The sequence below is a fragment of the Anomalospiza imberbis genome, chromosome 3, assembly GCF_031753505.1.
Source record: "Anomalospiza imberbis isolate Cuckoo-Finch-1a 21T00152 chromosome 3, ASM3175350v1, whole genome shotgun sequence".
NCBI lineage: Eukaryota > Metazoa > Chordata > Aves > Passeriformes > Viduidae > Anomalospiza > Anomalospiza imberbis.
Genome location: NC_089683.1, coordinates 81,445,978 through 81,463,844, shown reverse-complemented (window position 1 = coordinate 81,463,844; position 17,867 = coordinate 81,445,978). Strand labels below are relative to the sequence as shown.

At 40.9% G+C, this 17,867-nt stretch overlaps 1 protein-coding gene across 3 annotated transcripts in view; it reads left to right on the top strand.

Annotated features, from left to right (window-relative positions):
* KIF26B (kinesin family member 26B) overlaps positions 1 to 17,867 on the top strand; it is a 285,582-nt gene that overhangs the window by 241,556 nt on the left and 26,159 nt on the right. For all 3 annotated transcript variants that reach the window (XM_068185364.1, XM_068185365.1, XM_068185366.1), the window contains one exon: positions 17,461 to 17,623. In XM_068185364.1, coding sequence (XP_068041465.1) covers positions 17,461 to 17,623 — 163 coding nt within the window. The remainder of the gene's footprint in view (positions 1 to 17,460; positions 17,624 to 17,867) is intronic.

Below are 17,867 nucleotides of genomic sequence, written 5' to 3'. Positions count from 1 at the left end.
TATTCCTCCCATGGAAGACCAGAGAACAATAGTTAACTGAAGAGAGTAAAAAAACCCATCAGATCTTTTAAACGGGCAACATTTAGCTGTGGGTTATGAATAAAGAATGTTGCAGGCTATGTATGAAATTATAGCAAGCTAATATTCAACTATAACAGTATTAGTGTGGCTAAGTGATAGTCATTTTGGCCAGCAATTACTTATCTATTTTATTCATTAAACAGCTGTGTTATCTCTCTATTGGAGCTAAACTTAAATTCAGAAGAAACATAACTTCCTTAATAATTTTGTGTTCATATTCATATGGATATAAGTGTAACCAGTATATTATTTCACCGTAATTAATCTCTCTGAAATAAAAAATACCCAATGTTTCCTACTAATATCTAATCTGCAATCCATATTAGCTAATATGGAATTCTGTAATCTCTGTGTATTATCCATTAATTGTGCAACTAACTGAAGCTGAATATAAGCTCCTTTTTAAGACTCCATAATTTGTAAGTACTTCTTTATTTCGCCAGAAGCCAACTAAAAGTGTTACCAAGAACTATTGTCATAAATACAAAGAGTCTTATCTAAAAAAGAGTTAAGTATTCTATGATGACATTGTAAGTTATATGCTGCTCATATTATCTTTCACTGCATTTTGCAAGGCCTGAATGTGTGAGTAAATTCTCTTTGGTTAACCTCATAGGTCTATCTGTACAGTGCTTTTTCCTTCTGACTCCTTTATTATAGTGAAAGAACATCTCCCAACCCTGTGGTCTGATTATGCTCATATTGAAACATTTCTGGCACTTGAATTTGAAAACCTTTGCATATTTATGTACAGAATATTCTTTTGGGAGATTTAAAAATCTGGGCAGAGTGGCAGAATTTCACTCCTCTTGCTGTGCAGGTTCCAAGAAGGGCAGTCATAAGGGATTTTTGCTCCTTCCTCAACAGGAAGAAGAAATCTCTACTGCCACATTTAGGAAAAAAAAGTCCAGTTTTTGGCATATTAAAGGCTTATTGTCTTGAGGTCAAGGCTGGATGAGTGTTGAGAACATGCTCAGCATAATGTGCTCTGCCATTATCCAAGCTTTGAATTGCACAAGTACAGACCAGCAATGGATGTGTTTGTGTTTGAGTGGTTGTTTTAGAGACATAATTCGGGGGTTTGTAGGCATTAATGTGTGATCGTCTATTTCTGACTCATTCAGCATTGGAACCAGTGAACATAAGAAACAATTGGTATTGTTGAGTGAATATCACAGACTTCAGAAAAGAAACTCCAACCCAGTGAGATGACAGGAGATGAGATAGCCCCTAAATGTGATCATATTCTGCTTTTTAAATATTTCTGTCATTGCTCTCAATTTTTTTATATTAGTTATTAAATATAGGATTTTTATATCCCATGATGCCCTTAATTTACACAAGTTTAGCAGAGTATGGATCAGACACCTTTTCATACCTGATCCTACTTACATCTTTCCATCTATAATGTTTTCTACTCATGAGAAAGTGGTATCATTATGAAACATAATGTTCTTTTCCTTCTGCATCTCCAGTGTATGTCAGAAATAACTTTGATTTTTCATAGAGTTATGGAAAATAACTGTGAAGCAGTCACTGTTGCAGTATCTTTAGTTTCTCAAATACTTTCATAATCTCAAGCAGGTGGGGGAGAAGGAAGCAGGCATAATTGTTAGCTGCATTTCTGATTCTGGGACATTCCAGGGGCCCAGGCCCCCATGTTAAATCTTTTGGAGGCTTAACTGGCAGCAGGCCTGCCTGACATCTCCACAAGACACAGTGCACAATGCTGTGACCCCATCTCTGACAGGTCCCCTCTCCTAGCAGCAGTCACATCCTTGGCAAGCCACTGTTGCAGGAGACCCACAGCAAATAGTGTCCTGACTGCTGTCTCAGTGTCTGTGCTCCTAAACATTCTCTCATACTATATACGATGTTGTGGAGGAGATCAAGATGTGTGAAGCTTTCACCCTTTCCTGTTTTTCTTTATATTTGCCAGGTCTGGAATGGAATTATATGTTCTGCTGTCCTAATTGATTAAATGGTATCTATCATAACATAAAGAGATCAAGCAGAATTATTTTTTCTCCCATGTTACAATTTAGAGCTCTCAATTCTTCGCGGATCATTAGCATATAATTTTCAGATGAGCTGGCCAGTAGGTCCCTAAATAAAAATTAGTAGAAAAGATTAGCTAGGAAAGCTAGACTGATAATGAGCTGTTGCACTATAGTAATGTGATAGGTTTATAGTTCATATCTAGCCCTAATAAGTGCTAAGTGCAAGTTGTCAGCATTTGATAGCTAATTGGTGTTTCTTGGAATTACAGTGCAACAAAATGAAATTAAATGAAATGAAAACAAAGCTTTTCTTTAGATATGACAAGTCAAGGGTTAATTATAAATGCTTGGGTCAAATACACCTCTTAGCTACAGTATATTCAAATCAGTTGTGCTGAGGGAAGGTTCATGGGCTGTCAAAACTTCTCTGGTCCCTTTTGGGTAATTATTGTTTTTTTTAAATTGGTACAGTAGTGGCTTTGAAAACAGAAAAGGCCACATAAGCCCTTAGCTACATATTTAATATGTCATATAACACACAAAAAACCCCTTAAACCTGAACTACTGAAGAATATTAACAATACAATGACAACTTGAACTCTTGTAGCAGTCCTTTTCTTAATGATTTTGTTTACTCTGTTTTCATTTTAGAACTGCTGTCCTCCCACAGAATTAATTGGATATAAAGTCATAACATGGATCTGAAAAATTATAAGGCAGGAATAATCTAAGCCACTGGACAGGAAAGACTTAAAAGACAACTGTGAGCTGAGATTTTTTTCATTGCACAGCTATAAATAGGTGGCTCTAATCACTCTCATAGTGCTAATACGGGAAATGTCCTGTCTGTCCTCAGTAGCTGGTGGTGGGAATGACTGCTATGCACAATGTTGTGCTTTCAAATTGTGAACCCAGACAAACTCTGCAAGCAGAACTTTCTCTGACATGGGTGCTGTGAAAGAATTTTAGCTATATCTTGAGAGGCTAAAGCATACATGGTCAGACAATCTCATTGCTAGTCATCCAAATACATTTTTTAATTGGCTGTTAAATTGACCATTTCCAATCAGATTTAATGCAGGTGCAGGCCTTTAGATGTGAGGTTAGAGCAAGACTCTTGAGACTGAGAGAGGGGTGGGGCATAGGCAGGCTGGGCCATGAAGCTGTGATGACACTGCTCTGTTGCACACTCTGGTTTGCCAGCCAGCTGAACCAAATGCCAGCCAGCATCCACGAACCAACAAGGAGAGAGGACGGAGCTGAAACTGAAGGAGGTGAGCTAGGTGGGATGTGGCAAGGTGGGGTTGAGGGGAATGCCAAGGTATAGAAAATGGAGTAACACAGGACACAAACTCAGGGAAAATAGCCTCCATTTCTTCCTCTGTTCATAGAAGAACTTGTTCATTTATCCAGATCCTCACCATGTGAAATGCAATTACTTGAATGTATTTGCCTACTGAGTAAAATTCATACAGTCAGCAGACAAACTTCTCTCTAAATTATTTGCTTGTCAGTGTGTGGAAGAGGAGGGGGAAGAGTTGAGAAAAGAGAGGATTTCAAATGAGTTTACTACTAAATCATCTGAATTAAATGATCCATTTTTGTTAGTGCAATAGCCGCAGAAGTTAATACTGAGATGTTAAGAAAGTCTTGCAGCAACAATAATTTGGTGTTATCACTCAGATGTGAGAGGAACAAAAGAGGAAACTCTGAGCTGAAACTCACTTTAAAGTAAATCCAGACAACAAATACTGCCTTCTCAGATAGTGAACCTTGAAATATCTTGACTGTTCCCAAGAGCAGGAAATCTTTAACAGATGTCCATGCATTTAAATTCAACCCTTCTTTCAAGATGGGGATACATTTGGATACAACTTTATGGATACAGCCTTTGCTCTCTGTTCTATGCAGATGTGGTACCTCATGTCTGGGTGAAAGAAATTTAATCTGTCTAGATCTGAGTAAATGCCTGAATTGGTGTCCCCTGAGAATTTACTAGTTAAGCTGAATAAGACAAGAGCAGTAAGATGCATCAAGTAGTGAAGACTGCAGAGACAACAGTAGCTAGCATCAAAGTGGGAGCTATCAAAGTATAGGGAAGGCTACTAGGGAAGTTCCTCAAGGACCAGTTTTAGGAGAGGTTTTATTTGGTGTAATCAGCAGCAGCCTTGGCACACAAAGTGGGAGCATGCTAATCATAGTGACTGCTTGCAGAAAGCTGAGTGCCATCATCTGTACAAAGGCAGATCAGAACATCAGATGGGAGCAGCTGTGGGACCTGGAGGGCTGCAGTAATACAAACGGCACTAATGCAAGGGCTTGCCCTGATGGACTGCTGATAATTTCTGATGCAACCTAGAAGCTCATCAGCTAGAAAGGGGATGGGGGTGTGTGCTGATTTAGGTATGTTGGCTGATGATCACAGGTATCCACAGCTAAATTAGCAGTGACAAGGTAATGAAATCTGAGGAAATAGTAGGAATGACAGCAGAAAAATAGTAACAGTTATGCAAGGGGCTAGCAATTACTCTTGTGGGTGCAGTGCTGGTCTCCATACAGATGAAGGATGAATTGAGACTGAAGCAAGTACAAGAAAGTCTGGCAAGGGGAGTTTTTCACATGAGAGAAAATGAAATTAATTTGGCTTGCCTACCCAAATAGATTTAAGAGATAGAGAGCACATGTCTGTATATGTGGCCAGGAGCATTCCCATCTCTGGGGAGGGAGAGCAATGGAAACCAAAGAGCATGAGCAAATAGAAAAGTAGTTGGCATGCCACTACTAAATGGAAATGTGTGGGGGCAGTGTTAGAAAGCCAAAATGTATTTAAGGATGGGTTTTCTAAATGCTTAAGGAGGATTATATTGTTCTCTGTACTGGGTAGGGGCAGGAGCTAATAATTAAGTTTCTTCTCAGCCTATGCATCACCTGTGCTTTGATGCTGTCCCATGGGGCTAAGGCTTACAGGACCAAGGAATGCATTTCTTTCCTCCTTCTCCCTCTATGGTGGTTGTCCATGTGCTGTCTTTACCAGAATGACTGTCTTTCCTCTTGGCCTCTCTGTGTCTCCAGACGTATTGGCCAGGGTTGGGTTGATTGAATGCTGAGGAACTCTTTGCTGTGTCCTTGGGAGGTCACAGCAGGCATGCAGTGGGGATGCAGGAAGGAGGCTGCAGAGTCAGGCTGTAAACCTTTAAAAGCCAATTCTAAGAACGTAAGAATGGCTGTACTGATTCAGACCAAATGTCCTTATAGCATCCTGTCTGGCTAAATTCAACAGCAGATGCCAAGGATAGAGTGTAAGGCTAAAATAAGTACTTTGCCAAAAAGTACTCAAGCCTCAACTATTTTCAGCTGTGGGAATTCCTCAGTATCAGCAGCGGCTTTGTAAACAGAAGTAGGACCTTCCAGGCACATTGTAAATTATTCCAGTCTGAAGCTTTTTAAAGACAGTTAAAAGTTTGAAAGGATCTTTTTATGAAAGACTGGTTCAGCTTACCTCTGAAATTTTGTTTTAGTGCTTCTTGGATTTTGAACAGCTAACTTTGAGAGATCTTTTTTGTGATTTAAAACTAAATACATACAAACTTCAGCATCGTGTATTGCTTTTTGCCACTCACAACTCTGTTCTGACTATCAGCCTTGTGGAGAGGCAGCTGTTAACATGGAAATATTCACATTTAAAGTTGTTTTTCTGAGCAGAATAGATATAATGGGCTCTAAAGCATGTTCTGGTCACCTCAGGTAAAACTGCAAGCAATTGTAGTAGCATTTGTTACTACAAATGTAACAATTGCTAACCAGCAAGTTTAAGAGAGTTCCTTTCCTTTGTTGCATCAGGCTATGAGAAGATCTTGAAGTGTCAGGTATACAAGAGCCTATTGAGAATCTTGTCCAATCAATGTTACTATAGTGGGCAAAATAAATAGAAGAATTCATTTAAAGCAGGAGTGAAACTTCAGATAACATGAAAAACGTATGTGCATCATTTTAAATTTTAAATTGCTGCATGGATGAAGATAAATGTATTGGAACAGCCTATCTCTCGTGGGTTTAAATAGCAAATATATACATTAAAAATAGTTATATACCAATTTTGCTACTTTTACTTACAGCACATAGCACTTGCATAGCCTGGAGTCCCTCAGGTTTTATATAGGTTCCTTTGTGAATGAAGTACGATGGAGTGTGAGAGATATAAAAGAATCAAACATTTAGTTTCCTTATGCCTGTTTTTATAGATGACAGAATTCCCATTCCCTGCACCAGCTGCTAGATTTGGTCCCGTGCTGCCAAAACTGTCATCATAAACCTGCCTGTGGTTCCACAGTTTAATTTCAATGCCATGTATTTGACGTCAGAAGGGACCGGTTTAGTCTTTGTCTCATGTATCCTGTCACTAAATTTGTAAAAACCCAGTTCAGATGCTGACGAAGCTTATGGGAGCTTTTCTGGAGATTTCAGTGACAGCTGGGTTTGGACCACAGTGCCAGTGGATTTAATTTAATAAAATCCTAATTTTTGGGGATGGTTTGTGGACTTAACCAAAACACAGGCACAGGCAGGAAATTTTCATCTATGATCTTTATTTGCCATGCAAGTCACCATCATCACTGCTATTGCTCAGTCTGTCTCATCACATCTCTAAATCAGCCAGTTGTGTGAGTAGCTCAGCTCATCTGTGGATGAAAGTTTTGGCTGCCTGATAACCATTCATTTTTATGTGAAAGGACTTCTTGGTGTCTCTCCACTTCCTCACAAGGTCACCCCACCCGTATTGACTGATGGCAGTACAAATATAGAGGCAAAGTATATGCAGGCCAGAGAGTGCTCTGTTCATTAGATTCTGCAAGCGTCGTTGCACGTGTCTGACAAACTTATTTTGACCCTTGAGTATTAAAGCAAATTGAGACCTTGAAGGGCAATTGGCTTCCACTCCTAGGTTTTTAAAGAAATAGGTATAATGGACAAAGTCAGCTTTCTTATTCTTCTCTAAAGCAAAAGAATGTGTAAAGTTAGATAGCTAAGTCCATACTTACCCCTATTATCCTGATTTTTAGAAAGATAGTTATGCATGTTGTCTAGGATCTTTACATAGTCCCTGTACATGCCAATACATTATTTCTAAATGGAAATCATGGGTTTTTACTTTGTGGATGGTTTGGAGCTGAACAGCTGAGGCCAGTGCGTGCCTGCTGGAAATGGGAAATGACGTAAAAACTCCCTCCTTTTGAGAACTTGCTTCACCTGCTTAATTCCCATCCTAGTTAGCAGAGCGCTTGGCTGCTGCAAAGTTCATCTTCCTTGATAATGGACAAGGATTGCATCTTTTATCAGGTTTTAGCAGTTTCATGCATCTCTGTGAAGCAATTTGGAACCGTATGTGCAAAGGAGATTTAAAAGGTGATGACCAGAAAAGGAAGCATGACTTGGGGCTTCTGACTGTATATTTTGCTTTAATGCTGATGGTTTCATATTTTCACTGCTTTACTTTGGGTTTTGGCAGTTTTCAATCGGGACCCAGTATCATGTAAGTGCTTATTTTTTTGCTGTTGATCTAAATAAACAGTTTTGTGAGTACCAGCATCAAGAACATAACGTTTACAATATTATGTTTCTAACTTGTCTCTTAGTCTGGCATCCAAAAGAGTGTAAATACTGGCCAAAAATATTCCTGTGTTTAGGAATTTCTCTCATCTATGTGCTTTCTCTGGTGTGTTAAAGAATGGAATTGAAGGCATTTGTCTCATTCTGTGGGAGCACAAAAAAGATTTCTCTCCATCCACCCAGCTGCTAATCCTTCCAGCATTTACAGACACTTAAAATCTTTGAACTTCGCATATTATTTTCTCAAACTTTATTTGAATTTGCCAAAAGCCTAGACGTTGTTTATTGCTGAAGGTGATAAGGCAACCTTGTGTGCAGGTGCAGAGGCAGTGTGAACTCTTGAGCCTAACTTTCTTTGGGGAATACATCCAATGAGTGGTATAAATGAATTGTTTAATTTTCATATCACTAATGACAACCAAAGTCTGCCCTTTTTTTCCTTTTTTTTTTCCCCTTTCCACATGGGAGTATGTGCACTTTCACTGCCCTCTGCTATAATGCTGTGGGCTGAAGGCTCTAGGAGGTTGACATATAAAATGTTAGCTATCAAAATGTGAAGTGTTTTGTGGAGTGACCTTCCCAGTTTCCTGGAGATGTTATCTATTTACACAAGGAGCAGTGCCAAGTGGAGTGGTTTCTAAAACGGAACAGCAGTCAATTTATTTTCAGGTACCACTCCATTTGGGATTGCAATTAGAATAACTAGAGCTGCTCTCCAGCACAGGAAACTGGGAAGGTCGTGCTGCCAAATTGTTGGCATCTTGATGAAGGAGTGTAAACTACTGCTGTCGCTACTACAGATCAAATGAGCCTAAGCAGAATGAAGTAATTATGAAATCCTCCCAAAAGATCATGAATATTCATGTCTCAATTACAAACATTTAAAGTTAATTTTCGTTCGAGGAAATAACCCTGGTATTCCACCCCTGGGTCCATCTGGATGCTAGCGCTCCTTGCAGCGGGCAGCTCCGCCCGGGCAGCGCGGCAGGGCTCCGTGCGGCAGCCAGCTGTCCCCTTTCTGTCCCCGCTCCAAATTGCCACGGGGTATGGCCGAAATGGTCCCCGAGCTGCCTGGCGTGAGGGTAAGGCAGGAGTCGGGCCATCGTGGCAGGCAGGTGCTTGTTCGCGCCGAGAGGGGAGCGGAGCTGGCTGCTGCCCTGCTCTCCCTGCAGCGGCTGCCACCTGGGGTGGCTCTTCAGCATGCGTGACCCCAGCCGTGAGACTGGCAGCAGCTCGGCTCCGGGAGCTGAGGCCTCCTGACGAACGAGCGCTTGGCTTGGCCTCTAGAATGCAGAGTGGAGAGCCGTGCTTTAGCCTGCCCGCTCCTGGCCCTCGGAAGGCAGCGGGAGCTGGGGGGCGCAGAGCTGGAAGGGAAGATGCTGAACAAAGGAGTGCAGGGCTGGTAGAAGCGCCCTCACTGGGTGTCTGCTCTGCTCCTGCTCATGTTAGCCACCCACAGGGGCTGGTGTGAAGGTGCTTGCCAGAATGTGTCCTCAGCAGATCGTCAGGGAATGTTTCTGCACGTTTTTTCTTGCTATGTGTTTTCCCCTATGACTGCCCTAGAGGCACAGGCACTGTTCAGCTGCATTCCAACCCTTCCCTTCCCAGCACTCCTGCTTGCACGGTCGGGGCACAGGCAGCCCCGGGGAGAGGCAGGCAGGCTCCTAAGCTGCTCCATTTGCTATTCCATGGCAGCCGTGTTCTTCTCATATAATGTAACTAAACCATACGGATAAGATGAGCCAAACTTGTGGTTGCCATACTGCTTCCAAGGAAGGAGGGACATGGGGGGAGAGAAGACATTTTCCTTCCCTTTATTAGTGTAGCTTGGTAGAAGTTAGCCTAGCCAAGTGCAGAGTCCCTAAATTATTTAAAATCTGGATCATTATTGATTTTAATGGCAGGATTTTTTTTATCCTGTGAATCACAGTCTACTTATTGAGCATGTTTCCTTAACAAGTGGCACTGCTGATTTTGGGGAATCTGGCTTTAGCTTTAACACAGAGTTGCTGAGCCTAATTAGCTCCCTGGATTAATTGAGTTTCTGTTTTTCAGCTAGAATTTATGAGAAGCTGGCACTGTAATGAGACAGACCACTAGGATCCTTTTCATTTTGCTTATCTTTGAGCTTTGTTTGGATGTTTTTAATGGCTGCTTGTGAATGGTGTTTGTTTCTGTGCTGAAATTTGAAGTACAGAGGGGAGAGGGATCATTTTTTCCATTTTCAGTGTAGTCTCTCTGAAATAATCACTGGCCCTCAGCAGAGCTGTGCTCCTAACCATCTCCTCTCTCCCAAAATTTGCACTTACTATGACTTTAAGCTACATCTGGATCTCTGAGCTCTCTTTAGAGTAACACACTGAACTGTAAGTATATATGTGTTCAGTTTGGTATTGCTGAAGTGCAAAATACACCTGAACCAAACTACATAAAACTCACAGGGCTGGGGAAGAGACTGAGAGGAACTTCTTTCTCTTGTCGGTTGAATTCTTTGAATGAAGCTTGTGTGACTTCTGCTCCACTGCTGGCACAGGGCAGAAATGAGAAAATGGAGAAAATGTCTTTGTGTGTCTTCAGAGCTAGCGTGGTGGTGCCCAGCTTAGAGCTGGGCTGGCACTGTCAGAAACCATGCACTCTTCAATATGTAAAGGTAAAAGTGGAGTTGTGTGACAGCAACAGCTTTATTGGGAGACAGTTTTATTGTGAGATCAGTCAGCAAGACCTTAAAAAAGTGAGGAACTTTTTTGTCATTTATGAATAACAGGGTACTCCTTGTCAGTTTTGTGGACTGTTTAAGCTTCATCAGCTTTGGAGCAACTTTTGTATAAAAGTTACAGCTCTTGAATGAGCCCCTTTTATGGTGAGAGGGGTAGCTCCCTGACTCTTGGGAGAAGAAGCCATCTCCCATCTTGCTACAATCTCCTTTCAGGTGGTTGTAGAGAACAGTGAGCTCTCCCGTCAGCCTCCTTTTCCCCAGACTGAACAACCCCAGCTGGCTCAGCCACTCTTCATGAGACTTGTGCTCCAGACCCTTCCCCAGCTCCATTGCCCTTCTCTGGACATGCTCAAGCACCTCAATGTCTTTCTTGCAGTGAGGAGCCCAAAACTGAACTCATTTGAGGTGCAGCTTCACCAATGGGTTTCTGTCCTTCTGTAATTGATCTGCTTTTCTGCCTTTGGTAAAAAAGATACAAAATATGCTCTTTTGTATATCTGCCACATGCTCAGGGGTTGTCACAGGCACAAAGGATTGTTCAGCAATATGAAATGTTCTCTTAAAAGACAACAACTGTTAGAGGAATACCCCTCCATTTTTTATGCATTTTGTACTAGTACAATTTAAGAGAAATCCCATACTTGGCTGACGCAGCACCTTTCTCCTGCTCTTGACCTCTTGACTGCTGTAGTGTCCCATCCCTTCCAGGTGTGGAAGTTTCCTGGTATTGAACCTGAGCACAGTGTCCCCTCAGTCCTTTCAGCTCTCCCTTCCCCTCTGCCATGACCACAGGGCTCTGGGTTGTGCTAGTGCACCTCAAACAAGATAACTAACTGCAGTGGCAGTGGAAATTTCCACTATGCTTCATTTTCCCTTTAAGGCTAGTCAGTTTCCACCTGGAAGAAGATCATTGTCTCCCCAATGCCTCATTTCACCAGGTGAAGAATTCCCCAGGTTAAAGGTCCAACACCTTACCTATCTTTCTTCAACTGCCTCGTTTTATTCTGCTAACAAAGCCAGGCTTACATGACTGAACCACCAAGGGCTTTATCTCCCCACCTGGACTCATTCTGCCTGTGCCTACACACATTGCTCCCATTTCCTCTCTCTCTCTTTCTCCCTCTATCAAAATTATTAACAGAAAGGAAAGACACAACTAGGCAAACTATACTAGTTCATAGTGAACTCAGCTGTTATACACCTGTAACATCTGCTGTTGGGCTTGTGCTTTTTGAGCTATAAACTGTCCTTTGCAGAGATTATTCCCATGTAGTAAGAGCCAAAACCCAATATAGTCTTTATGTGGTTCCTTTGTAATGTAAACATTTATTACTGTGAATAAAGCAGTGCATCAGCTCAAAGGAGCAGAGTTAAGACGTTATGATCAAAAATTACTGTCATAGTTACTGAGATTTTTTCCTTTGACATATCTCTATAAATAATTAGATTACAAGACACCTGAGGGCATACTTCATCTGATGCTGTAACCATAACACCTGGAGGGAGTCGACAACTTTCTCCTTTTGGCCAAGTGCCTAGGAAGACACTAAGGTATATGATTAATAGAGAGCACAAACACGCTGTCTTGCACTTCCTAAAGCTTAGCTGTAGTATTGTATAGACTCCCTTGTGGAATGTTATTATTCCTATTTCTGATGGTGCTGTTGTTGTCATTGAATAGCCAAAATCTGCATAGTAGAGGGGTGACAGGAAAGGGAAAACAAAGCAAATATTTGTTAATAAGGTGGAGAGCAGATGCAGGAAACAAAACAAAGTATATAATACAATTGGGTAAATAATTCCACAGAAAAATCATTATTCCAACACTTCAGCTGGATTTTCCTCTCCAGTATTGCCTCCTTTTTGTGAAACAATTCTGTGTTTGTGTCTCCCATACACAGAATGAAATGCTGGGCAACAAAAATTCCTGTGAATTTCCTGAGCACAATATTTATTCTTATTGCTTCATTTTCTATTCATGAATTCTATTTTGCAGCCCTACACAAAAGCAATTACCATTTGCCTCTTTTCTATGTAGCTCACTTTGAACACACAGATTTTCTTAAAGCTGGAGGACCTGGCAGAGGAAGATCCAAGAAGACACTGACCATTCTCTGCCCTGTCTCCTGGTCTGCCCCTCACCTGGCAGCATGATGCAGCAGCCATGCCAAATTTTGGCCAAATTTTGGGATTCCTCTGCTGAGTGTCAGGGAACAGCTGGGGCGGGGTGGGGGGGAAACATGAGTGGGGAGAGAGGCCTTGGAGGTCAGGCAGAGAGAGTGGAAGATGTTAATGGGAGGAAGAGTGGGAGAAAAGGGGAGTTTAATATTGGAAGAGTGTCTAGCAGTGATACTGGAGAACAGCAAAGTCTGGTGTAGCTGCTTGGACCACTACAGGATGAAACTGAGCTCTGACAGGCTGTTTTGGGGAGGAACTGGGGTAAGAACTGGGGTAACTGAGCTCTGACAGGGGGTTTTGGGGAGGAACTGGGGTAAGAACAAGCAAAAAGGTTAGATGAGGAAAGCCCACGATAGACACTGATAGAAGACCACAGGATTGTAGGTCTGATCAGAGAAGAGCATGTCAAAAAGGATATGAACACACGAGAGCACAGCTTTTCTACAGTGCATGAAAGGAGGGCGTTACTCCGAAATCTTAGTGTTTTTCTACACTTAGCAAATGCTAGAAAACCTCCTAGTAAATTGTAAGTCATGTTTTCCTTCTCTACTGCTTGTCCAAACAAAAGGTGTCAGCCACCTGCTGCTGCTAGCTAGTTTAGAAACTGAGGCTATTTTATACACAGTAATGTCCCAAGCTTGTTGATGTCTCATTGAATTGTAACCACAAATCCAAATGAAATTACATAAAGTACATATAATAAGTGCATTTAGATCCTAAAATCAATTGCTATAGGGTCAGGAAATGTAAAAATTAATGGGCTATGTATATTGTGTTGTCCTTTCAGGGCTCTCCCGCCATCCCAAAATAACATCTTTTTTCAAGGCAGATAAAGGACCTGCTTTAGACATGAATTAGGACTGTACAGTGCTGTGGTCATTGTCAAAAAACATATGGGATGGAGGACTGTGGAACAAAAGGGAGGTATTCTGAAAGGACCGATACCACCTTCAGACTAGTTCTGACAATGGGTTCCTAAAATTTTTAGATGGGCTACTAATTGTATGATCCTGGTTTTTTGGGTATCCTGATTTGAGAACCAGCTGCCCCATTTGCTGTTGATGATGAGTTAAAGTTAGCTGTACTTGGAAGACTGTGTAAAGATCAATACTCTGAAAGATCAGTGCTTCACACCAAACACCTATACTTAATGAACTCTTCAATGTCTCAGGTATTATCAGAGGAATATATGCTGCACCTCAGGGGTATTCATCAGATACTGCATTGATAAGCTCCACAGGAAAAATAAAAAATTATACAGAGCCTTTGAAGAAATTGGTCATTCAGGATTCAGAACAGAGTTTGTATAGTCCCAAATAAGGCATAAATCCATACACTGCAAGGCAAGGATTAAAAGAAAGATTAAATAACTTATGGTTCAGGGAGCAGTGTTTATTCTGTGCAGGGTTTGAGGCAGGGCTATAGTGGAAAAATAGCATCCAGTCACAAAATTAAAGACTTTGACTAAATGTACATGGGCAACTGGGATTTATGCAGTGTCCAAGGACACGTATCATAGTATTATGTGCTTCATTCTTCAATGTTAGATTCTGTGTTGTTTGAAGTTGAGTATAATCAATCATACATGAGGAAGGGAAATACAGATGTGTAAAAGAGGAGCATGAAGATGTACATTTTCCTTTCTTGCTGAAAGGAAGATGTACATCTGAATGAACTGAGGCTTTCTGCCTGGCAGTCTGCACCTATGTACAATACCTGCTGACATACATTGTAGAGATACCTGAGTTTAGTCTCCTGCACACAGGGCTCTTGCCTCTGGACTTTTCCAGGGGTACAGCTTTGCATACTTTATTTTTGGTTTTTCCCTGGGTGGGATATATATTAATAATATTTAGTAGCTTTTTTTCTGTAGCCATGATTGTCTAAGAAGCTAGGGAAGAAAAGGTTTACAATTAAAGATAATGTATTTTATTAGAACAAGTGATGTAGTTAGAAAAAATGAGGTGACTTTTAAGTACTGAAAAGACTGCAGAATTGACTTACTGATATACAGGCTTTGGAATCTGAAGTGTGGTATCCTGACCCCACCTTCAATTTCATATGTGTCTTATATCCCCATAATCATGCTGGTTTAGGGTAAATTTCCTAAACTATAAAAACATTAGTGGATGGGATAGAAACACATTTAAAATGAAGACAGGTATATAAAATGGAGTCATTGTGCTGCTCTGACCTATAATTTTTATTACTTTTGGAGCAGAATAGAAATAGACCATTAGCATTCCTGAAGTTCTCTTATTTGCCATGAAGACATTTCACTGTGCCGCCATGAGAAATCTGGGACCTTCTGCTAGCCAGCCTCTGCTTAACACAGTGAGAAACATACACCTGGGAGCAGCTGTAACTTTCTTCAAAATTTCCTGTGTCTTAGTTTAGATAGCAGAGCCAGAGGATCGACAAAGGTCTTGCTTCTCAAAGCCTTTCCAATGCAGAAGTGCAGACCTCTTTGTAAAACTTCTGCTTTCACAGGAAATTTTGCATTTTCAGATAACAGATCACAAATGACTTAATGAAATAATTCATAGCCTTTCATTTTTTTCAGGCAGAAATACCATGCCAGCACTCAGAAGAACAAAGCATCTACTTTGTGTCTCACACTGACTGCCAAGCAGATTTCAGTGAGACATCCAGAATGTTTTACCAATATTTTAATTGAAGAGGATAGAGTGAGTTAAAAATTAGGCCACACATTTTTGTGTCTTACATTCTCTTCTATTTTCTCCTTTTCCTCTTCCTCTTCCTCCCTTTCTTTCTTCCTTTGAGAGGTAAGTGAACCCTGAACAGCTGAACTTGTTTTATGACAATATCCATATTTGACAAAGATCTTTGTTTACTAACTTTCTCCCTCTTTATGTTATTTTTCAGTGTACAGTAGTGATGTGAGGCTGGTTATTTTTTCTGGGCACAAGGTGAAGTTGAGAGTCAAGATGTAGCCTGTGCTGAATGAACAAACTCTGAAATTAGAAATCAGTGCTAGCTGGGCGTTTTACTGCTAAGTTCATGCTTTAATCCTTAACAAATCTGCCCTTTAGTTCCCATCCATGTCAGAGGATGAATTATAAATATATTTCTTCAGTATCATTAATCTTCTTGCAAGTGGGTATTTCAGTACAAGGCAGATGGTACAGATTATTTTATATTCCTAATGCATGTATCTCTAGGAGAGACACGCCTCAGTGTTGATGCTGGCTGCATGGGTTATACATTCTCAGGAGACCAACATGTTTTGAATATACTCTTGCACTTTCCCCTGTCATCTCATGTTTTGCTATGATAGAAGCACTGGCAAATGAAAGGCTTATTATTGATTTCTGTGGAAATGTTAATAATTTCCGTATTATTCTGCATTGGAGTGGCAGTAACTGATGTACAAAATATGACATCTTAATTATTCCATGATGGAAAAGAGGGACACTAACCTGAGACACAGCAGCCTATTACCTCTGGATCTGTGGATTCAAAGCAGCCTTAGGTCACAAGTGAAATGAGTGAGGCTGTCTCAGTATAGTCTTTATGGATGTTTGTTTGCTTCTCAAAGACACTAGATGTCTTCAATGTGTCTGGAGCAGATGGAAGCAGAAATCTTAAAACAACAAAAAAAAAGTTTTATTTTCAATATTTCTTCTAGTCAAGCTGAAACTGCAAGTATGAGAAGCCTCAGGAGATGGGAACCCTCCAGAGCTATTGCATCAAAATATGCAGCCCAAATGTTGTTGTTTATTCAATCAAAAAGAGAGGTCAAAGAGTTTTGGTGTTTTCCCATCGGTCCCATCCAGTAGGCATAGCTTCAGTTCCCAGCAGCTGCATCTTTATACAGAGTTCCTGTAAGCTGGAAATCTCAAGTGAGTGAACAAGGACACTCATGCACCATAGGTAATTTGCAGATATTTAACAGTGAGCCCCAAAAATTGGATCCATAGCCACTGACAGTTTCACCATCATTACAACATTCCTTTAGTGATAGTTAAATATCAGGCTGTTGCTGTCTTTGTTTCCAGCTGTATGTAATCATCATCCACAACCTTTAGCACAGAGGAGGCACTCTTCAAGACAATGCCATTTCCCAAAAAAAATCCAGCTAACTATACACCATGGAGCTAAAGGTCTCTTTAAAAATGATATATTGTGCATTTCTGACTACAGGATTAGATGACCACCTCAAAAGTATTATATGTGCATCATTATTCTGTTAAAATTCGTATTCTCAGTCCACTCACAGACAGCCCCACAATAAGGCATCAGCATTTCAAAAGCTATCTGATGCTGAACAATAGAGTAAATGGCAAGAACAGAAAAAATCGATTTCTGCCTCAGTGAAAGAAAAGATCTAATATGAAAGAACAATTGTGTGAAGTTTGAAGCCTTGATTGGTTTGTATTTTAGCAGCATCATCCAAAATTGACTTCAGTGACTTAACTGTTACCAATATTGAGTTACCCAATGCCCTAGAAGGCAAAAAAAAAAAAAAAATTGTGTTCTGTAATCTAATCCAGTACCCTCTTGTCCTCCAGAGCTGGGCCAGGGTTGGTCTGGGCACTGTGCACTTCAAAAGAGCAGCAGTTTGATGTTTGCTGCTGTGGCTCCTTGACAGTGCTGGTCTGCATCTCTCTGTTGGCAATGGTAACAATGGAGAAGGACTGAGACCAAAAGGAGACAGAAAAGGGGAAGTGGGAAAAGAAGTTTGAATTGTAGTCCAGGATCTTTCAGCATGCTCAGCTGCACAAAGTAGTGCAAACCTGAGGAAGGAAACTAATTAGGATTCCATTAAAAAGAGGAGAAAATATCTTGCCATGACCCAAGTTACACCAAAGCGAAACCTTGCTGGCTAATGTAGCCTTAATTCATTTTATTTTGCAGAGACAGCAAGCTGACCATGTTGCTCCGAGAGTCCTTGGGGAATATGAACTGCCGCACCACGATGATAGCTCACATTTCAGCTGCTGCAGGGAACTACGCTGAGACGCTCTCCACCATCCAGATTGCCTCAAGGGTCCTCAGGATGAAGAAAAAGAAAACTAAGGTAAGATGATGTGTAACTCCTTTCTTATAATGATGGAGGAAGGATGAACAATGATCCTTCACTGGGTAGAGCAGCGTGTAACAAAATCAGTAATCAGTTCCAAAGTGTATGTATGTACCCAGTCCTAGGCACGTGTCAGAGTGCAACATCAGAGGGGTAAATGCTTCAGCTTCAGAGACATAGGAGTAAGTTCAGACACATATGTTGTAGCAGGTTTGTAAGCTGACCTTGTTTAATAATATAG